The sequence below is a fragment of the Acinonyx jubatus genome, chromosome D1 (genome assembly GCF_027475565.1).
Source record: "Acinonyx jubatus isolate Ajub_Pintada_27869175 chromosome D1, VMU_Ajub_asm_v1.0, whole genome shotgun sequence".
In the NCBI taxonomy this organism is placed as follows: Eukaryota; Metazoa; Chordata; class Mammalia; order Carnivora; family Felidae; genus Acinonyx; species Acinonyx jubatus.
The window spans coordinates 45,933,094-45,956,814 of NC_069390.1; the positions used below are offsets into that span (position 1 = coordinate 45,933,094).

The 23,721-nt window shown below is 42.6% G+C and overlaps 1 protein-coding gene across 5 annotated transcripts in view; it reads right to left on the reverse strand.

Moving 5' to 3' along the window:
- MICAL2 (microtubule associated monooxygenase, calponin and LIM domain containing 2) overlaps positions 1 to 23,721 on the reverse strand; it is a 228,256-nt gene that overhangs the window by 9,921 nt on the left and 194,614 nt on the right. For 4 of the 5 annotated variants that reach the window (XM_027073130.2, XM_027073127.2, XM_027073129.2 and 1 more), the window contains 3 exons: positions 22,008 to 22,101; positions 5,468 to 5,570; positions 2,090 to 2,163 (listed from right to left, as the gene is read on the reverse strand). In XM_027073130.2, coding sequence (XP_026928931.2) covers positions 2,090 to 2,163; positions 5,468 to 5,570; positions 22,008 to 22,101 — 271 coding nt within the window. The remainder of the gene's footprint in view (positions 1 to 2,089; positions 2,164 to 5,467; positions 5,571 to 22,007; positions 22,102 to 23,721) is intronic. The other variant, XM_027073121.2, reaches the window with a different exon arrangement.

A 23,721-nucleotide genomic window follows, 5' to 3' on the forward strand; every position in this document is an offset into this window, starting at 1 on the left:
TTGATGTATAAATCAGATATTATGCTCTATGGTTTTTTCTTTTTAATTAATTTATTTTTTAATGAACTTATTTAAATCCAGGTTAGTGTAGTATTGGTTTCAGAAGTAGAATGTAGTGATTCGTCACTTACATATAATACCCAGTGCTCATCCCAACAGGTGCCCTCCTTAATGCCCATCACCCATTTAGCCCATCCCCCCGACCTCCCCTCCAGCAACTCTCAGTTTGTTCTCTGTATTTAAGACTCTCTTATGGTTTTTATTTGTTTTTATCTTATTTTGCCTTCCCTTCCCCTATGTTCATCTGTTGTGTTTCTTAAATTCCACATATTAGTGAAATCATATGATTTCTGTCTTTCTCTGACTGACCTATTTTGCTTAGCATAAATAATACACTCCAGTTCCATCCACGTTGTTGGGCTAGATGGGTGATGGGCATTAAGGAGGGCACTTGCTGGGATGAGCACTGGGTATTATATGTAAGTGATGAATCACCACATTCTACTCCTGAACTATTTTTACACTATATGTTAACTAACTTGGATTTAAATAAAATTAAAAAAAAAACAAAACCCTGCTATACTTAGTACTTCTTGCTCCCCAGTCCCTGGTCCAGAGCGGTTTTCCTCTTGTGCAAACCTGATGCCAGACTCTCTCAACCCCTCTCTCTTTCTTTCCCTTTGTCTCTCCATGGAAAGCATTCCCTCTCTTCTGTGGCACTGCTGTTTCTCTCTCCCCAAGTTCATGTCCATGCACCTTGTACCTGGCACGCTGTCTCCCTCCAATCATGGAGATCCTTCTGACACTCCATAGATCAATTTCCTGGCTGTTCCAAATCATCTGACCTCAACATAGCTGTGTTTGAGGGAGGAAGAAAACCCAGAGTACCCTGGCTTCTCACCCATCTTACTCCTACTCCTTCTATGATCTGTTAATCTGGGTATAGTCCAGTGTCGTTGCTCCTTATTTGATAATCAACACAGAAAAATAAAACATTCCTCCCTGAATGTTGGCTTGTCATCAACGGACTCATGCGAGCCCTCTGACAAATAAAAATGACGTATAACACTTTTATCTGTTCTATACAGTGCAGCCCTATAAAGATTTTGCTAGAAATAGAATTTTTTGTTGCTATAAAGAAAGTCCACAAATCATTACTATGTGGGAAGGAATTGGAGACCCTCTTTGGTAGTCTGTGCCTGAATCTTAGTCCTGTCACTACTTACCTTGAACATACTTTTTAAGTTCCGAGACTCAGTTTTCTAAACTGTAAAATGGGGATAAGATGCCTAAGTAAAAACAATCATAAAGATGACGTCTAATATTTATCAGGTGCTTGCCCTGTACCAGGCAACCCCATAGGTAAGTATGTTTGGTCCATGAGGTGTAAAGAAATTGTTGAACTTGTCCTTTTAGACCTAGGCCTAAGTGTAGGAAAGCCATGCGTGGATCTGGTCCCATGAACACACAGCCACAAAACGGTGTCTTACTGGGCTGGAACCAATGAATGCATAAATCAGTATAGCATGTGAATTGAATTTATGTCAGCTTTCCCTCCTTTGTGGTGGAAATTATTTTCTCATTTGTGTTGACCTGGTCCGGCCTGTGCTGGGAAGGGTATTTCCTGTACCATCTATGGTGCCTGGCAGAACTAGGCCCACCTTCCTTGGTGTTCCCAAAGCATCTGTGTCCTGGCCTTCATCTCATTGTACTACAAACACCAGTTTGCATGTTGGCCTCCCCGGTGAGACCACGAGGCAGGGGTGCTCTTCTCCTATTGCCAGGCCCCCCTAGACTCTCAGCAAATACTCCTTAACTGAATAAATGGGAAAGCGAATGAATGATTTTGCTCTGTTAGCTCATGGGATGGAGTAAACTGCTGCCCTCATAGCCCAGGTGAACAAAGCCAGAAGCGACTTGCTGGGCAGGTGGTGAGTTTCCACCTGTCCAGCCTCCCGTTCTGCCTCCAGGCTGCTTGCACAAGACAGGAAGAGCGTCCCACTCTGGGATTTGCAGGGTGCTCTGTGCAAGTGCCTCTTGGGGGAAAAATGTCTTTAACAAGGGGCCCCAAACATGTCATCGTACTCACCCTCCTTGAGCATTTTTTCTCTTAATGTCTGTTCCAGTCTGCTTTGATGATCTTCCAGTTCTAATTCTTGGGCCCTGGAGATGAGAAAATGTTCAGACCTTGTAAAAACTGATGATCTGCCTAGAAACAGAAGCTCACTGACTGCAGCTACTGCCTTTTTTTTTTTTTCTCTCTCATTAAAACTGAAGCCTTGGAATATCTCTAAACGGAAAGTTCTGCTACTGCTGGGGTCGCTGAAGGAGCCCAGAAGGACTGCTGGGATATGCTGAACTGGAAAGACCATGGAGCCGCTGAAGGTTGTGATGTGATCTCAGTGGGTGTTTGGAAGGCCACTCAGGCCACCCTTTGGGGATGCATCATCAAGAAACGACTAGTATAATCCAGGAGAGAAGCAATGACAATCTGAAAATCTTTTCTCTTTTAGGGGCAAAGGGACTTCAAGTATCACCTCTAACAACTCCCAAATCCCTGATTGTGATAAAGAGCAAAACAAGGAAGAGGAGGCAGGAGAGAGCCATTGTGTCCATGTGGAGGCAATAAAATTCAGATGCTGTCCATCTGGTTGTAGGAGATGTGGAAAGAGGGATCAGGGACACTTGGGGTCTCTGTGTTTCCACCAATAGGAGCAGCAAAGTCAAGAAGAGAAGTTAGTTCTTGGTAAAGGTCAGTTTGGAACTTCTCAACCCTTCAACGCCTGGGGCTATTCCATGTGTGTCCCTCGTGTGTGCAAGGCGCCCACATGCTAGGCCATGTGTAATGTGGAGGTTCCCCAGAGCTTTGGGAACCCAACTCTGGAGTTCTCAGGAGAATGAGGACCACAAACAGAGGTCACAGGGATCAGAGGGGGTGGGTGAAGTCATGTGATCCCTCAGAGGAAGACTACAGAGAAAGAAAAATTTGAAGACAACGAGGTTGGAAATGCCCACATTTGGAAGTCAAACAAAACAGATATCACCAGGAAGGAAGCAATCAAAACTTTGAGAAGCAATTAAAACAAGAAATTCAGCATCACAGAAACCAGGAGGAGAAAGTTTTGAGGGGGAAGAGAGAGGTCGAGGGGATTCATTGCTACAGGGACATTGAAGAGGGTGAGGGCTGAGAATAGGTCCCTAGGTTTGACATCATGGGGCCTTCACTTGCACCCTACCCACGGCGTGCATGGGTATCTGCTACACTTTGCTATGCCCTGTCGTTGCTGCCCTTATTTTTACTACTACTTGGGTCAAGGTCCCTGCCGTGTTCAATATTCTGCCTTTTGTTATTGACCCTGAACTTCTCTTGGCCCACTCTGATAGTCAATGGAAGTGTACCACTCAAGCCTTCCTTTAAGAGAGAACTTTCTGGGCAGAGTACAGCAAGTTGACTGCTGAGGCAGAATCCACTCAGTGTCATGTTGTGGCCACACTGTCCCCAGGCAGCTCCCAGCCAATGTCAGAGCACAGTGGTAGTACTGGAGTTGGACTCCTCTGATGGCATCTCTGCTCTGGTTCTCCCTCTGGCCTGGCTAAGATGTTCTCAGGGCTACAGGGCCATCTCAGGCTCCTCTGTTCAATTCCCTTTCCTCCCCTTCTCCTTTCACAGGTATCAGGACCAAAGAGGGTCTGTAGACTTGCCTCTTACTCCCCCTCCTATTTCCCTTTATCCCAGTACATTTCTTGGACTTCCAATCTTGTCTTGGTATCTGCTTTCCCAAAGCACCCAAGTCGGTTATCCAAGATGGTTCTCTCTGTTCATCCAGGTCTTTTCTCTAAACTAAAACCTATCCTTTAACAGCTTAAACCATTCCTGCTTTTGTCTAGCTCACCTGCCTGAGCTTCCCTCTGGCCTCTTTTGGAGCCGAAGGTTCCCCCTGGCAGCAGATTAACTAGGGAAGCTGGTCACTAAGCAGTAACAGCAGCAGTCATTGACTTTCAGACTCTCACAGGTAGAGCCCATGCACCGAATGCTCCTTCTACAAACTTCCATGGAGCTTTTGCCATGTTTTCTTATTGCTAGCATGCTATGTGTTAGCATGTCTTTCTCCCCTAAAATCATGAGATCCTCGAAAATAGGGACTGTGGCCTCACTCAATTTTATTTCCATACTACCCAGCAGTTCCTGGCACACAGAATGTGTTGGATACATTTTTGTTGAATGAACTTTGTACTTCAGATCTGGTCCACAGGCAGACGGTATGGTTGGGGAGAAAAGGCTTTGCAGTCAGGAGGGCATGGGTAAGTGTTGCTCTGAGTCTCAGCATGTGTATCAACTTGAAAAATAGTGACAGAAAAAATAGTTACTAAGGAGGATGCTTTCTTCCCAGACTTTCCTTCCATGTCCCTGAAGCTCAACGAGTAGAACTCTTAGTCTCCTTCCCCAGTCTCCACACCTACTCACTCTCAACCTGGGAGAGGTAAATCTGGGAAGAGACTAGGTGAACTTAGCTCACACCCTTTTTCTCCTGGGACTAGCCTGCCTACAGCAGACCTGTGTTCTTGATTACTCTGAGCCTTGCCATAGGTCTATGGCAAGATTTCTCAATCTTGATGCTATGGGCATTTTACTTCAATAGTTGGTGGGGGGAGACAGGGCATCCTGTGCATTGTGGGATGTTAAGTACCACTCTTGGCCTCTACTCACTAGACACAGGTAGCACCTCCTAGGTATGACAACCAAAAATGCCTCCAGACATTGTTGAATATCCTCCGGGGGTGGGGGGCAAAATTGCCCCCAGTTGAGATACATTGGTCTAGGGTAAAAGTCTTGCCCCCAAGAAGCAAGTGGGTCCATTACTTTCTGTAACTACATAGATGAGTATGTCTAATTCTGGGGTCTGGTTAGTGCAGTGGGTTGAATGGTTACCCCCAAAAGATATGCCCACATGCTGAGTGACCTTCAACTCTTTCAGAGTACGATGACATCCACCTCTACTTTCTGGTTCTCCCACCAGGCTGCTCTCTTATTCAGAGAGGACAGCCAGAGAGGTCTCAGCCCTTGTATGTTAAAAGCCACAAGGAAGTGGCCAGGCAGATCTCCCCAGCCTCTTCCCAGACATAAGCTTCCCTATTGCAGGTGTGTGACTGCAGGTGGCCCCCCCTCCCCCACTGGTCTCGGGGACAAGGATGGATTGAAAATACCTTATCCAAATGCCCTCTAGCTCCAGACCCATCACTTGAGGTCTGTTTTAGCCATAGGACTCCACAGAGGGAACAGACAACTGAAGATTCTCTGCACTAATGCCAGCATGATATGCAAGGCACCAAATATCAATTTGCCTCAATCACAATTCTGTATGCACAAGGAGAAAAATTCCTGGGACTTCAACCCGGGAGGGTGAGCCACCCCACTCCCACCCCCTTTGCTTTTAGGACTCGCTGTTATCTGTGTTGCCTTACTTACATGATCAGTAGCTCCGACTCATATCGCATTAATTTATTCTTCTCCAGAACCAGCTTAAACCATTCCTGCAAAAGCTGTGCTTCATCTTGTGTGCCTGAATCTGCTTAAGAAATCAGCGGCAAATGGGTTAGATTGGCATTTTTCTCCCCATGATCAACCTGCTTAGGAGCTACTTTGGTGGGCCATGTTTGTAGCAGAAAAAGTCTCAACAGGCGGCAGCCCCCCCGATGGCCTGTTGATGCCTCAGGTTGCAGGCGTGAAAAATAAAACCCACCTGTGCATGCTCTGGGGGCCGTCCTCCTGGACATTTAGGGCATGAATACTTCAGCACCAAGTTTCATATAATCTCGATAATGTCCTGCCATAAATGAAACTTCTCCTGTCTACTGGTAAAACTTCTGTATGTTTTAACAAAAATTGTTTTAATATTTATTTCTTTTTGAGCAGGGGAGGGGCAAAGAGAGAGAGGACCCAGAATCTGAAGCAGGCTCCAGGCTCTGAGCTGTCAGCACAGGGCCTGACGCAGGGCTCAAACTCACAGACTGCAAGATCATGACCTGAGCTGAAGTTGGACACTTAACCGACTAAGCCACCCAGGTGCCCCAAACTTCTGCATGTTGATGCATCAAAATCTCCACCAAAGAAAACCCTAGTAACTCTACTGGTTACTGTCTCCTCCTCCTTCTCCTTCCCCAAACCCAATGATTACTGGGTGCTCAGGTGAGGTGTGGCTCCCTTCATGGGGCAGAGAAGCTCACACCACATTTAATTATAGAGGAGTGGTGACTGGCATCTTAATTTTTTACACAAAGAAAAGCCAAATGATGGGGAAAAAAGTTACTAGTTTTGAGTCTCACTGGGAAAGTTCTATTCATATCTTCTTATAACTTAGGTTATGACCTTTATTTTTTTTTAATGTCGATTTGAGAGAGAGAGAGAGGGAGAGAAAGAGAGAGGGAGGGAGGGAGAAAGAATGAGTGGGGGAGGGGCAGAGAGGAAGGAGAAACAGAATCTGAAGCAGGATCCAGGCTCTGAGCTGTCAGCACAGAGCCCGATGTGGGGCTCGAACCCACGAACCGTGAGATCATGACCTGAGCCAAAGTCGGTCGCTTAACCAACTGAGCCACCCAGGCGCCCCTAGATTATGACCTTTATTAAACATAAGAATAACCATGAGAAAAACTGATGCTGCTTTTGGATGCACAATGTTAGATGCCAAATGTTTACATAATAAAATGTTAAAAATCTAAGCATATTTGAGAAGCAGGAACATGGAGATGGCTTTTTAGTATTTCACCCTGAAATGAGAATACAGGCTGTATTGTGGCTCATGGCCATTCTAGAAGGATTTATACTGGAGTATCCCATAGGCAGAGGGGAAAATAGTGCAGACAAAACATATGTGTGACCTTGAGCCTTTGCTTCTTAATTGGTTAAAATGAACAATAAGACACACAAGGAGGGGCGCCTGGGTGGCTCAATCGGTTCAGCGTCCAACTTTGTCTCAAGTCATGATCTCCCGAGTTGTGGGCTCGAGCCCTGTGTCAGGCTCTGTGCTGACTGCTCAGAGCATGGAGCCTGCTTCGGATTCTGTGTCTCTCTCTCTCTCTCTGCCCCTCTTCCACTGTCTCTCTCTCTCTCTCTCTCCCTCTCTCTCTCAAGAATAAACATTTAAAAAAATATTTTAAAAAGACACAAAAATAATAGAGTAGTGAGAAGCTACTATTTATTATGCCATATTATGACTAGTGATTACATGCCAGTCAGTGGGCTCTGTGCATTATATGGGACATCTCATTTATTTTTTTATTTTTTTAATGTTTTTTAATTTATTTTTGAGAGAGAGACAGAAAGGAAGCAGAGGAGGGGCAGAGAGAGAGAGAGAGAGAGGACACAGAATCCAAAGCAGGCTCCAGGCTCTGAGCTGTCAGCACAGCGCCCAACGTGGGGCTCAAACCCACAAACCGCGAGATCACAACCTGAGCTGAAGCCAGGTATCCAACCGACTGAGCCACCCAGGAACCTCAATATATGGGACATCTCATTTAAACCTCATAAGAAACTCACCAGTAGATTCTTTTATAATCACCACTTGATAGCTGGAGAAAACAGAGGTCTAAAAGCTCAATTATCCCAAGCTCACAGTTATTAAGTGGCAGAACCAGGGCTTGAACCCTAGTGAGCTTTATCCTGAGCTTTTCACTTCTTTGTATCACTCCCCACTCCGCCTCACTCCTTCCCTCCTTCTCATAGGCTTGTAGGGCAAGTAACACGCCTGACACGTTGCCCTGCTCGTAACAAGTCATTCATAAAAATGAGTTCCCTTTCCTCCCTGTCTTCTTAACCACCTTTTTGTTGATATGGACATTTGGGTCCAGAGAGATTCATGTGTAATGCACCAAATTATACAATTTAGGGGAAATTGGTACCACAAGGCAGATCTGGACTTCTGATGAATGCATCCATTTGTCCCTTCATGCATAAATTCATTCGCTCATCCAATAACACCTACTTATTGAATAGGTATTGGGTACCGCTTTGGGTAATGGGGATACAGTGACAGATAATGCTACATGTGATGAGAAATTTGGAGATAGTAAAGCATAAGGCCTGCCATCTCTATTATTTTTTCTAGAGAATCTTCTGGAGCAGATGGATTTAAAGAGCTAGAATAAAATAGAACATTAGAAAACTCTTAACCACAACTAAGCAGCATAAAAGCACTCTGGGAATATAGAGAGGGGAGGGTTTTCCTGGTCAGGATGTGAGGTTGGCTTTCCAAGAAGTGTGGTGCTTGAACCGGGGTGTTGAAGAATGGGTAACACTTGGAGAGGAACTAATGAGGATGGGAGAGGACATTTCCAAGAAGACACAATGTCAGCAAAGACAAGGGGATGGAACAGAAAGTGGTAGAGACAGAGATCAGGCAGGACTAAGGGGGCATGGCGGGGCAGAGGGCGAGGTCTGGGAGTGTATGAGCATCTCATCCTTAGAGGTCCCTGAACGTCATGCTGAGACTCTTGTACTTTATGCTGTAGAACACAAAAGGACACTAAAGGTGGTTGAGTAGCATGATCTAAGTGAAGTTTTAATCAGGAAGGATTAAAAGAGGGGTGGGGAGAGAAATAGCCAAATGTTATTCTTCCTTAGGTGTCTTGGATGACAGGCAACTGGGAACTTGCAGTTCAGTGGGGAACACCAACGCTGCACAGCCAAATAGAAGATAATGTGCCCCTTGCTATGGCCACACAGACAGAAATGAAAGAATAAGGTATATAGACCAGAGATCATCTATAGCATAAAAGTTACTTTACACTTGGGATCAAACTTCCACTCTTGCACCTCCTACCATGTGGGCTAAGAACACATACTGTAGCCTCCCTGAGCCTCAGTCTCCTCATCTGTTATGAAGATACAGTGGGATTGACTGTGTACACAAAGACCTTAACCCAGCCCTGGCACGCAGTTTAGGCTCAATAAATGGTAATGGTCATTATTCAAATCATATGACATAAGCGATGAAAGAACCTTCATGGGTAATCTGTTCCGGGGATTCCCTCTACCTCCTGCCCTCTCCAGCCTCTGTGATAACTCTCCATGTGATGGTGGAAATCCCTGCGGGGCTCTGTACTCCAAGTATAGAAAACTTCTTTCCATTGGCCTTTGATGGGCTGGCCACCAGCTGCCAAGTCCAGTTTTGCCTCCATGGGAAAACAGAGAACACTTAACACTCAGAAGGCATTCAGAGTGCTCTTTTGTCAGAGTCAACACCCCTAGGTCATTTGTCATTGTGTCACAAGAGGGCTGCCCACCTCCACTTGCCCTCTGGTGTTCCAGGATGCAACCTGAAGACAGTCCAGAATCAAACAAAATACCAACAGTTCAGAGGGGAGAGATCTTCTTGCACCTTTGTCTGAGCCCTGGGGTTGCTGAGGTCTTTTGGCAGCTGTGTCTGCACCGGGCTCTTCCTACCTTGCAAACGAGCGTGGCCTTTCCACACAAGTGCTGGTGAAGTCTGACGACTTCATGCTCCGTTTGTGCAACTCAGCTTTTCCTTAACCTAATGCAAGACTGTATATGTATCTTGTTAACTATCATCTTGTTTATTTTGTTCCATCATGGGGAAATCTTTCGAATATTTCCTCCAGCTGACACAGTTCTAGCTTTGGGGTTTCTGCAGTATTGATAAATGGGCATCCTGGACCTTTATGCGATATTGAAAACCAAAATGTCAGATGGGACTGGACCAAGAACAGAGCCATCTGGCCCATCATTAGGGACCCTGCTCAGGCTTTGGGTGAGGCTGTTCTACAGACTCTAAATGCGCTCTATCACCCAGCACACATTTCTATATTTTGTCCATGAGGCTGTTACAGGAAGCCTCGGTAAAATAATTTCCTGAAATCAACCTTCACAACGTCTGCCGTGTCCACTGGCACTACAAACCTCACAGCTCCACCCAGAAAAGGAAATGACATTTGTTATTCACAGCTTCTCAGTAAACACCAGTGGCTTCTCATAATCACTAAGTTTCTTTCTAAATATTCACAGTTTCTTTAATAATCCTTCCTAGAATCTTGACAAGGATCAGAACTCCTCTTTCTTTCCTATGTGAAGTGAAACACAGAAAATAGACTGGCCTTTAGTCTTTGGTTCTGGAATTCGCCATGAGTTTTCAAAGACCGAGGTTATATCTCGCCATGTTGAAATAACTGGTTAATTTGGTTCATTCAACAAATTCTGGTTGAGGAACGCCACACCCAACAAGACTAGTATACGTGCCATCGTTCTCCATGAAAGAAACCTAAATTCATTGCTCTCTCATTTTTCTCACCTAGATTTCTCTTTCAGATTCAACTCCCTCTTCTAGATGTGTTTAACATTTCTAGATGGAGGACTATTTTCCTTGATAAAGAAAACATAAATGCTGAGAGTTGGAAAAGAGTTGTCTTTTTTCATCCTGTAACATTACACCATCTGCCTGGGTCTCTCCTTTCCTTGTCCTCGATCCAAAAGAAACAGCTTTAAAGGCACTATTTTGCTGTCTTTAGAGTATTCTTTTTTTTTTTTCAGAGTGAGCCTCTTTGCTGCATGATACCCACTTTAATCCTACATTACATGCCCCCTTTTTAATCTCTCTTATGTGTCCTTCTAAAATGTGGTCCATGAGAGAGTAACCTGTGCAGCCACACTGACTTCTATTGGCACAACACTCAATAAACATGAGTTGAATGGAATCATTCCATTCAATTTCCTTTCTTTCAGTGGAATAATTTACAACAATTTTTTTTTAGAATCTGCCTTTCCTCAAGAGTCAAAATCACTTTGGGGGATCTTTGAACATACCATAATTGACCCATTTTCCTGTTGATTGCTGTCTAAGTCCCTCTCCATGTTTTGCTCTGGAATACACACTGACGAATAAAATTCCTTAGTATGGTATGCCAATGGTCAGTTTCACAGAAAACAAAAAGCCAAAGCATTTTCCAAAGAGCTATGACTGTTTACATTCCCACTAACATTGAATAAAAAGTACCCCTTGTTTCTTAACCTTGCCACATACTTAGTATTATCAAGTTTTATAAATTTTGGTAATTTAATAGTTTGAAAGAGTTTCTCATTGTATTTGCATTTTCCTGATTACTAATGAGCATGATATGTTTTTATTATTTGCCTATTTTTATAAAGGCAAACATTTGCTTGCCTATTTCTTATTGATTTTTAAGGGTTCTTCACATATTCTGGAATACTGATTCTTTTTTGGTTATATTTGTTGCAAATGTATTTTCTGAATTAGTGGCTTATCTTTTCCCTTATAGTGTCTACAGACTACCAGCTTGAGGTCAAAAAGATTCTTCTTAACTTTTCAAGTTTCATTTTTCATATTAAAATCTTTGGGGGCACCTGGGTGGCTCAGTCGGCTCAGGTCACTATCTCACAGTTTGTGGGTTCGAGCCCTGTGTCAGGCTCTGTGCTGACAGCTCAGAGCCTGGAGCCTGCTTCAGATTCTGTGTCTCCCTCTCTCTCTGCCCCTCCCCCACTTTCTCTCTCTCTCTCTCTAAAATAAACATTAAAAAATTAACTAAAATTAATTTTAAAAACTTTAATTTAAAATTAAATTAAATTAATTTAAAATTAATTTAAAATTAATTTAAAAAATTAAAACTTTAATTTAAAAACTTTATGAAAACTTATAAATTAAATTAATTTAAAATTAATTTAAAATTAATTTAAAAAATTAAAACTTTAATTTAAAAACTTTATGAAATTGGTTTGTTTGGATGATGTAAGGCTCAATTTAATTTTTTTCCTCTGTTGAAAATCACTTGTCTGAGAATCACTTATTTCCTATATATCTGCATGCTACTGTAGGCTTAAATCAGGTTTTTGTATATGTGAAATTATGTTTGAGTCTCTTGGTGGTTTTCAGTGAAGGATTAAAATTGGCTTCATAAAGGTTGTATACATTTTTTGTTTGATTTACTCCTAGGTGCCATATGTTTTTATGCTAATGTAAGGGCATCTTTTTTCTTTCATTTTTTAATTGCTTTATGCTGAGATCTAGGAATGCAATTGCTTTTTCTATTTTAAGCTTATACCCAATCACTGTCATATAGGCTCTTCTTATTTTTAATAATTTATTTGTGCAATTTGGGGTGCTTTTCACATGGATGATTCTATCATCGAGAAACAACACAAATTTGTTTCTTCCTTTCCAAACCTTATGCCATTTTTTCCTTGTCTTACTGCACTGGCTAGGGTTCCCTGTACAATGTTGAATAGAAGAGGTAATGGTAGGCCTTCTTCTGTTATTTCTGATTTTTAAAGAAATGCTACTAATATTTTACCATCCAACAGTGATATTTGCTGCAGCATCTTGGAAGATATTCTTCAAACTAAGAACATTCTATCCTGTTCTAATCCTTTTTTGTTGAAAGTTTTTGTCCCGAGTGTTGAATTTTGTCAAATGATATTTTCTTCTTATACTGAAAAGACCATATGGTTTCCCTCTTTCATTTCTTAATGTGGTGATTGTTAAATCACCCTTAGATTGCCAAATTTTAAAATTAATTGCATTGCATTAAATATTCATTATATTCTTTTATTTTTTGGGGAATCTGCTATATCTGTGGTTCTGTCTGCCCTTCTCATTCCTAATTTATTTATTTCTATCTTCTGTTTTATTTTACGTTTTCAAGACCAAGCAAGTGGGGGGAGGGGCAGAGGGAGAGGGAGAAGCCCAAGCAGGCTCTGCGTTGTCAGCACGGAGCCCAGTGTGGGGCTTGATGTCACCACCCTGGGATCATGACCTGAGCTGAAATCAAGAGTTGGATGCTCAACGGACTGAGCCTGCCAGGCACCCCTATTTTATTTTTAAAAATCAATTTAGTATCATTGCTTCTAGTTTTTCATTAGTCTTTTCAAAGAACCAACATTTGGCTTGCTTGATCCTCTCCATGTTGTTATGACTCTCTATTTCATTTACTTCTGCTTATTATCTTCTTTATTAGGCTTCCTTTTCTTTTTTTAAATTAAGTTGGACACTTAACTCATTAATTTTCAGCCTTTCTTCTTTTCTAAAAGGAGTATTTAGGGCAATACCTCTCAACACCACTTTCACTGCACCTCTGAGTTTTGATCTACTGTTTTCCTTTTCATATTTAGTACATTTTAAATTCCTATTTTTAGAAATGTCCATTTGATTTTTTCTTTGATCCATGAGAAATTTATCTTTTAACTTCCTAGATGCATGGTTTAAAAAAAAATATTTGTTGGATATTGACTTATAAATTAAGTACATTGTACTTTAGAATGTGGTCTGTATAGGGGCACCTGGGTGGCTTAGTTGGTTGGGAGTTTGACTTCAGCTCAGGTCATGATCTCGGGGTTCATGAGTTAGAGCCCTGCGTCAGGCTCTGTACTGACAGCTCAGAGCCTGAAGCCTGCCTGGGATTCTGTGTCTCCTTTCCATTTATCTCTTCCCCACTTGCAATCTCTCTCTCAAAAATAAACATTAAAAAAATTTTTTTTTAAAAAGAAAGAGGTCTGTATAATTTAGGTTCTCTGAGATTTATCAACTAATAGAGTTAATTTTTATAAATCACATGTGAGCTTGAGAAGAATATACTATTCTCTAATATGGAGGTACAGGGTTTTATAAATGTCTTTTAAATTAAGGTTATTAGTTACATTGTTCACATTTGCACTAATATTTTGTCTGCTTGACAATCATTAAAAGATATACTAAAATCTCCTGCCACGGTAGCAGAAATTACTCCCTGTAGTTTATAATTTTTTGTTTTATATATTTTGAGCCTGCTAGAGTCAACACATACACATTTAAAACTGTGATATCTTCTTAGTAAGTTGATCATTTGAAAATTATGCTGCAACCCTGTTTATTCCTAATCATCATTGTGGTATTAAAGGCTATTTTATCTGCTTTTAATATAATTACCTCCAGTTTTTTTCTCATTTCTTAAATTTTTTTTATGGAGGATTTTAAACACAATGCATTACCTCCAGCTTCTTTTAATTAGCATATATTTTGCCATCCTTTTACTTTAAAACTTTTTGTGTATTAATGTTTTATGCAGATTTGCTAAACAGCATGTCACTGTCTTGTTCATTAACTTTCATGATGATTACTGACATATTTGACTTGTGTCTACGTCTTACTTTGTGCTTTTTATCTTTTTAGAATACTCTTTTATTTTTATTTAGAATTGAGTTGGGATTTTTGTTTGGCTGATTATTATTGATTATAAATAATATTAATATACATATATAATTATACTATATGTAATTAATATAAATAATATTAATATTATTTGTTTCCTCCACAGATTTGGATGTTATACATTTTACTTCTATTGTTTTGGGTGACTACATTTAAAACATAAATAGGTGTTTTTAATACCTTAACAGCCTAAACTTAATATCTTAGCCTTCTTTTAAACAACATAAGGGCCCTGGAACTCTTGACTTCCAATCATTCAACTCCAAACTTAACCTCTATTTTAGTCCAGTGCTTCAGTTCTATGTTTTAAAAATCCATATTAAAGATCCATATGGGGGTGCCTGCGTGGCTCCGTCGGTTACGCATCCCACTCAGTTTCCACTCAGGTCATGATCTTGCGGTTCGTGAATTCGAGCCTTTGCTTCAGGCTCCATGCTGACAATACAGGGCCTGCTTGGGATTCTCTCTATTTGTCTCTCTTTCCCTCCCCTACTTGTGCTCTCTCTCTCTCAAAATAAATAAACTTTAAAAATAAATACATGAAAATAAAAATCCATATTATTTTATATTGACAATGACTTACTTGCATGTTTATTATTTTTTTATTCACCATTTCTTCTTTCATATTATAGATTGTCCTTCTGTGTATCTTTTCCCCCCATAGGAATTTGTTTATACATAGTTTATTCGAGAAAAAATTGATACGTCTTTATTGTGCACTTATTCTTGAAATACCTTTTTTCTCTGTACACTATTCTAGCTTCAGAGTTATTTTTTTCAGCTGTTTGACACTATTACTTCCCTGTTTTGTAACATCCATTACTGCTTTTGAGAACACGGCTGTTAGTAAAAATTTTGTTCCCTTTTAAGGTGACTTATCTTTACTCTTTGTCCACTTTAAGATCATCTCTGTCCTCAATGTTCTACATTTTCACTCATTGTGCCAAGTAAGGGTGGACATATTTCAAATTTATCCTGATTTCTGTATCCTGGAATCTCTGTAGATTCATGTCTTTCACTCATTTGGGAAAAAAGAAAGCTAACACTTATAAACCACTCGTTGGGCCCCAGACCCTTTCTAAATGCTTTGCTATCATGTCTCATCCATTACCTCTCCAAATGATACACAACTTCAATTTTCTCTGTTCTCTCCTTCCAGGACTCTAATTGAACATATACCAGATCTTCTCATTTTATTTTCTATGGCTACAAACTACACCTTTATATTTTCCATCTCTTTCTCTCTCTGTGCTGCATTCTGGTTCATTTCCTCAGATATATTGTCCAATTCACTAATTCTCTCTACTGCTGTGTCCAAACTGCTATTTAGTACATTCATCGAGTTTTTAATTTCAATGAATGCATTTTTCATTTCCAGGCTCTTCATTTCATTATTTAAAAAAAAAGCCTAGCCATTTTCCCCTCAACTTTTTATTTGACAAAAATTAAACCTAAAGGATTAAGCATTATATTTAGTTGTTATGTTCCTTTAGTCTCCTTTTACCTAGAACAGTTCCTAGATTCCACCCCTCCCCTTTTTTATGGCATTGACATTTGCCAGTTATTTTGCAGATTGTCTCTTACTCTGCAATTGTCGGATTTTATTCTTATTATTAAATTCAGGTTGAGCATTTCTGCTGCATAAGTGATGATGCGTCTTTCTCGGTACATCACAGCAGGAAGCTTATGATGTTAAGTTTGACTGCGCTTACGGTTGGTCAAGCTGGAGGTGGTGTTGTCTGTTCACTTTGGTAGTGTTTTTTGTTTTTGCTTGCTCATTTTTATGTGCAATCTATTTCTGTAAATGTTTGACATATAGACATAGTATATTCTGTATATAATAAGTAATATAGTGGAAGTTCTCGGCCATTGAAACTTGTTTTTGCCATTCTTAGTGGCTTACTTCCTTGTGTTTTGGACGATTACTTATTATCATTTAATGATTTGTTGAACTTAATTTGTCTGAAGCCTGAGAGCATAAACTGAAGCATGGTTTCTTTCACAGAGCATTTATCCTTGTTTTCCAGGGAGTTAAAAGAACTGGCACAATGCAGGATACTTTGAGGTTAGCTTCCCTACTTTTCTTTAGTCCCAAGGCTTAGCCATTAAAACCACTGATATTTATCCTCAAGGCAACCCTGGATTTCTTTTTGATGCTTCCTCCCTGCCTGGCACATGGAAGTTTCAGCATACTTTTCTTCTTCTCATCCTTGTCCTTCTTGGCCCAGAGAGGTTTACCTCACTTACTTGAGAGAGCCTGGCAATGTTTTTGAAAGTATACTTGTTGTAGTGAACAGGCTTTTGTAGTATCTAGTCCACAGTTCTGCTGCTCCGTGCTTCTTGGGAACTGCATTCTGCATCTGGCCGAGTCGGCCATTTGGTAATCTAGTTTCAAATGTTTTTCCAGGTAAAATCATTATGACCGTGATTTTTTTTAAATCTGAGGGTTGCAAAATTAACTTTATGGGTCAGAATAAGCACTAAAAATAAGATAGAATGGAAAGTACTAGTCTTTTATATATAGCAAAATTCAGTATTATTTCCTGATGAATTTTTCAGTTATATATTTACATGTACCAATTTGTGATATAAAATGCATTTCTTGCTGCTCTCATGGTAATTTTTGTGTGTAAGGCAATGCTCTAGGGCACATAACTCTGAGACCTCCATGCCCCTGGAATCCATGCAGTGGACTCAAGGCTTCTTCAGGAAGAGAATCTCAGTCTCACCCTCAGTGGGCCCATCTTTGTTGTAAGGCCACTCACTTTCTACAGAGTGGCCACGGAGGCCAGAAGCAGAGATGAACACCATAATAAGCGGATGATTTTTATTTGCTGAGTAAGGCAATATGCAGTCGACCCTGAGCATCCCGGCATGTCTTTGCTGGGAGTGCCATACTACAGGGCCTAACCATCCTCCAGCCCTGAGACATTCCTGGAACCAGCCAAGTAGGCGATTCTGAGAAGTAGGTCAGGATACCACAGCATGACTGCTACACAACTTCTTGCTTCCAGGGAAAGGGGCTGGCGTGCTCAGTGCTTTCTGTAAAGGCTGCCACGTACCTTCCCCTGAGCTCCTGAGCTGTGGCACAGTCCACTGGGTACACAGCTACCATCTAGGCCTATCAGGTCACTCTGTGACACTTGGGTCTGGGGCAACTTGTACCATGCTGCCTTCCTGCCGTTTGCTGGGCTGTGAGCAAAACACTCCCATGCTCTGATGGACTGGATTTCACTGTTCACTTGCGGCACATAGACTTGTGGCAAACCCATCCAAATTCCTTGCTTGCTTAGCCGTCGGCTTTGGACTCTTGTTAACTCTTGGCCATTTTCTATGAATGGCATCGGGCTTCAAACTCACAAGTGTCTGATTCCAGTGTCTGTGTTCTTTTAAGGACACCTCATTGTTATATTTTCAAGGAAAGTATTATTCCTTCTGTTCCTCAGCAGCAGCCAAGATAAAAAACCACAGAGTGCAAACCAAACTACTTCCCTCTTCCTGGCTAGGTTTTCATTGCAATTTCTCCTGTCATAACATGTGCTCCTGCTGCCACCTATTGGCAGCCTCACACATCCGGCTATTTCTTTGTAAACTCCATCTTTGTGAAAGGAAGCCATCTGGCTCTTAAAAAAAAAAAAAAAAAAAAAGGCAAGAAGCTCAATGAAGACAACCAGCTGGTAAACCTTCCCCAAAAGTTGCTAATACTGTGAGGGCAAAGTTAATTCCCATATACCTCCCCTAGGGACAAATCTTTTCTCCTTCCAAGCTGCTCTCAAGTTTTCATCAGATTTCACCTGCCTCCAGGCATTGAAAGAAAGCACAGATTCTGTTGTCCACACCATCTAAATCTGAATGGTGGTCTCCTGCAAAATTGGGAAATTCCATAGCCTTAGCACTTAACATGGACCACTTCATTGATAACAAATCAGTAGGTGCCTTGACCAAGAAGAATCTAAGGGGCTGGCAATGCTTGGCTTGTTTTCCTCATAGGGGGTGGAGCCCAGGGCAATCAGGCCCCTGCATATCCTGGTCCTTTACTCTGGGCACCTAGGACCACCAGGGGAATCCATGCCTCAAGGACATCCATCCATAACACTTCTCCCACCTCCCAACACACACCCTACAATCATGACTTGCCATCTAGGGTGGATTGTTGGATTTTTGTTTTTCTTTGTTTCCCCTTCCTTGAAAACAAAATGGGGAACAACCCTTCCCGCGGGTGGAGGAGCTTATTTCTGACTGTTGGGAAGAAAGAAAGAAGGAATTGTTGTCACGACAATTAGGAGCTCATCAAAGCTTCATTTTGCTCATCAGCCATCATTGCCCTCCGTCCTGCACCCCCGCATGTTCCTCTAATTCAATGCCTGCCTAATGAATAACTCCTAGGAACAAAAGAGCCTTTCAGGCTGGCGCACGTAATTATTAGAGGAGCCTTGCATTACTGTCACAGACTACTCATGTTTTCAGGCCTGTCTCTAAATTTGGTTATTCACAACCTTCATAGCTCAATATTATTGCCTAACTGTGATCATTTTCTAATTATCCTAATAATACCTATTAAATAATTCCCATTAAATCACTTGAACCAGAGCAGCACAGGCCAGCTCAAATACAACTTAACCTAATAAGCATTGGTCATTCATTAAGCACCAGGGCAATCTCTTAAAGGGGCTGAATAGAATATTAAACTGCAAAGGAATATTATTACTACACAAATGTTATTACAAGTTAGAGTGTATTAATTTCGATGCCTGGTTTGCACATCTTCCGTTTGGTTTCCTTCGGGGCCACTCTCCTCGACTTAACTCTTCCAGCCTCCAGCCCCGTGTTGATCTGTGTCTGTCACCCACACAAGGACAATCAAGGGGGAAAAGGCCCATAAACTAAACAGGGGAATTCAATTACTAAGGATGTAAAGGGAATGAAGGGAATCTATCTTCTGGCTGGGCTGACACACCTTTGAAAACACCACAAGTTGACTTTCTTCGGCTGATAGTTCAAAATAGCCTCTCTTCAAGCTTGAGGGAGAGGGAGATTTTCAGAAGCCATGAAAATTTGGTTTCTAGAATTTAAATCTCAAGCAGTAAAGATGAGTCAATTCTTTTTTGTTGTTGTTTTAGCAATTAAAAAAAATTTTTAATGTTTATTCATTTTTCAGAGACAGAGAGAGAGAGAGAGAGAGAGAGAGAGAGACAGTGTGTGTGAGTGGGGGAGGGGCAGGGACAGAGGGAGACACAGAATCTGAAGCAGGCTCCAGGCTCTGAGCTATCAGCACAGAGCTTGACGTGGGGCTTGAACTCACAGACCACCGTGAGATTATGACCTGAGCTGAAGTCGAATGCTTAACCAGATTGAGCCACTCAGGTGTCCCGAGTGAGTCAATTCTTTAACAGTATATGTGTGTAGATGCATACTTAAGAATACTTTGTAAAAATGACATCGGTTCACATCCGTTGAATGCCTGCAGTGTGGTAGAAACTCTCAGAGGCAATTTGCCCACCAATGCCCTGAATGACCTGGGAATGTGAGGATTATTAGCTCCATTTTTGGCATAAGGAATCTGCAGCATGAAAGGTTAAGTGATTCTCCCAAGGCCACACAGCATAAATGCAACAGAGCAGAATTTGAACACAGGCTTTTTGATGCCTATAATTCTCTTTTCCCCACCATGCCACCCTGCCTCCCTAGCAAACTGAAACATGCTCTAGCTTTCTTGGTTTATCCTGTTCATTTCTAAGGTTCTTGCTGAAATCTGTGGATTCCCAAAGAGCGGCGCAGAGCCTTCTTGACGGGGAATATGGCGGTATGTCAAACAAGGGCAATTCATTTTACTCCAAGTTCCCAAAAAGGCATAGAGACAGGCAGTGTCTCTCACTGCAAGCAAGAAACAGTTATTATTTGTGTCATGAAGTCTATTCCTGATGGGTGGATGTGTGCATTGCAAGGAAATGCACAGTGTGTTTTAGAAAGAAAAGGAACAAATACTTACTGATCATCTGTCCTGTGCTAGGATTTCCTCATAAACTGTTTTAGCCCATCCTTGCCACAAATCCAAGAAACAGGTCTGATGATCACTCCCACTTCGTAAACCGGGCTCAGAGGGATAAAGTCAGACTCCAGCGTTTCCCTGTGACTCAGAAACAAGCTAACCACGCACGCAAGTGCTAACGCTTGCACTGTAGGGACCCTCACTTGGTTGAGCCCTTGCAAAGCTGTGGGAGCAGCCCTCATAATTTTGCCTGCGTGACTGTGCACAAACTTCAGGCCTCACAAAATCTGGGTCTGCCTCTGCTGATATCATCGCTCTCAAACAGCTGAACTTTTAAGAGAACTGAAAGCCTAAACTTCCGCCATGTTGTTTAACAAGTAAGATGTTGTTTACACGACTGCACGCAGAGATATGTTTTCAGTGTCTGGCTATACCCGAAATGCAGAAGGCTAAAGACATCATACCCCCAAACAAAGGAGACAATATCACCCCCCACCCACTAACTCTAAGGGCCTCTCCAATTCACTAGCTGAAAACTGGTGCTGGGGTGGCTTCCAAAAAATGTAGGGGTCTTTAAGTCATCCCTCACCTTGGACTCCTTCGCTGTCTCCTTATTCATTGAGGCACTTCACGTCTCCTGGAGCAATGTCCCTCTTCTAGAACAATCTCCTCACCTCACTGGTTAACTCTTATTCCTCCTCTGGGTCTCATCGTAATGGAATGCCCCTTCCAGGTGATTAGCCTGAATGCCCTTCTCCCCAAGATCAGTTAGGAAGCCTGTGATCGTGTCCCCATGCCCCCCTCCCCAAACGCTTTTTCCTATCACAGGACTTGTCCTCCTGTATTGCTGTTTATTTATTTACATGTCTGCATCCTTCAATGGACCATGAACTTCTCAAAGGCAGAAACTGTGCTATACTCATCGTTATAGACCCACTGTCTTCATGTCTCCCCCAGGGTAGGTCTTCACCAGATGAATTCTGTTTGAATCTAAGGGTCTGAAGCTATTGGTGGGAGAGTTACCATTTCTTATACCAGGCAACATGTTAGTTTATCATCTTCATATATATAATTTTTTAAACTTTTTTTTTTGAGAGAGAGAGAGAGAGAGAGAAAATGCAAGCAGGGGATGGACAGAGAGAGAAGGGGGAGAGAGAGAATCCCAAGCAGGCTCTGTACTGTCAGCCTGGAGCCTGATGTGGGGCTTGATCTCACAAACCGTGAGATCATGACCTGAACCGAAATTAAAGTACAACGCTTAACTGACTGAGCCACCCAGGTCCCCCTCTTCACATATATTTTTTTGTATATAATTTCTTCTTTAATCCTTATATCAGTTCTAAAGGAAACCGCAAGTATCCCTATTCTAAAGGAGAAAATGAAAGTTCATAAAAGTTTAGAACGTGACCAGCCCAAGGTACACAGCTAGAAAAAGGAGGGATGAGGACTTTGAGTCCAAGCCCGGGCTTTGAATCGCTCCTCGCTTTGCTTGAACACCCAAATAGCTCTCATGACTATCTCAGAATAGTTTCTCATAACCCCCGGGTTGCAAAGAACATTCACACTTGCATAAGGGAGGCCGGACGGGCCAGAAACCCAGGGACAAGGCCCATGGGCTGACCAGTGCCCTAGGAATTTCAAATCGGACCATGAGTTTGTTTTTGGAAGTGTGGAGCAGCTGTGACCTCAGTGCCACCTGCCCACGTTAACAATGCCGTTAACAGTGACGAGGTCTCAGTGTTTGGCCGGCTTGGTTAGACCGGCACCATTCTCGGCCCAGGCCCGCCTCTCCGATCTGCGGGGCCACCTACCTGCTTCCCCCCTCAGCGCCTTCTCCAGCCTCACGCCTTGGATCTCAGAAGCCCTCTGCCGCTCCTCCACCTCCTCCAGCTGCCTCTGGATGGCCTGCAATGTCAGGATTGCACATCACATGGGGACTCTTGAGGTGCAGCGTCGCATGAGGGGGCTGACTCTACCGCTTAGTTTTCAAGCAGAAGAGGCCCTATCCCTTGCAGTGTCCCTCCTTGGGTAACGACCTCTGAATTCCCAAATCGCTAGATCTTGATGTTTCCCTCGTTTAGAGTGAACACATAAAGCAAGGAGGCCGGATGTAAGCTCAATCTGCCCCCGAGTAGACATTAGAACAGTCCTCTTCAGGCCAACCACACAGATGTGCTCTCAGGCAGAGGAGGCTGGGGTAGGTGGGCGGTTCTCACGCATCCCAGACTCTCCGAGCCTTGAACTCTGACTATGGTCGTGGCATACACAGAGCGGCAGCTACTACTCCGAGTAGGACGAGGCTCTGGGAGCAAATGGAGGGCATGGTCGCTTTCCGTGTTCTCAAGAACCAGCAGAAACCTCCCAAGAAGCCTGTCTGGAGCAGGAGACGCCAAGCTCGGTTTGTCCAACTCCTGTCCTTGGCTATCGATTGTACTCCTTCTTTCACCTCACCGCCAGGCTGACACCCGGGGGCCTCTTTCCATGGGAGCGTATGGAGGCTGTTACTAGCAGCTGGTTAAGACAAGACCCAAGATGTTTATCCCACTAGGAGACAACCTCACATCCTCCCTAGTTAATGTCTGGAGTCACCGCTGGGTTTGCTTTTACCCATTTATTTTCCCCACCAGCTATTTCTCTCCTGTCTGTATTAGGAAGGAAAATCAAGGGACAGCCTCTTCCCATATACATTTTTCCCCCCATCAATTTTCTCTGCTTTCCAGCAGCATGCTGCCGAGACGGCACAGCCCTTGGCAGAACTGACTTCGCACCTGGCAGAACAGGTAAATGAAAGGAACTGGCAGCTGTCTGGGCGCAGAAGGTGTGTGTCCCTCTCCCTCCACCCCATTGCAGCTCTGTCTCCCCCCACTCCTCCTGAGCTCCACATCTTCTCAGTCTCCCCTGCATTCAGACCACAATCGCTGAAGGGCCTCCGAGCCTGTGAAGAGGTGTGAGCAGGGGTCAGGCCTGAGTACCCACCTGGTTCCTCTTGCCGGGGACTAAGAGTGTTTAAGTCCCCGGGGTGTAACCTAAAATCTAAAATAGACGGGAACTCTCTGTAATACTCCTGTGGTTTTGTGCCCTCTGCCACTCTTTTAAAGACAATTATATTTTTATAAATCCGTCTCTCAATGGCGTGGCGTAGAATCACTAATGGAAGGGAAGCATTTCAATGACTTTATGACGGACTCTAGCGCATTTCTGGCTTTGTGGTTGTTACAGTCTGAATTGTGTCCTCCCACACTCATGTCCTGAAGCCCTAACCCCAGTGCGACTGTATTCCTTTAAAGAAGGAATTAAGGTTAAATGAGATCATAAGACTCCTAATGCCGTTGGCACTGGTGACCTTCTGCGAACAGGCAGTGACACCAGAGACATCTCCCTCTCTGCCTGGGCACAGAAGGAAGGCAGCTGTCTCCGGGCCAGGAAGAGAGACTACGATAAAACACAACAAAACAAAACAAAACAAAACAAAACAAAACAAACAAACAACAAACCAATCCTGAAGGCCCACCATCTTGGGCTTCT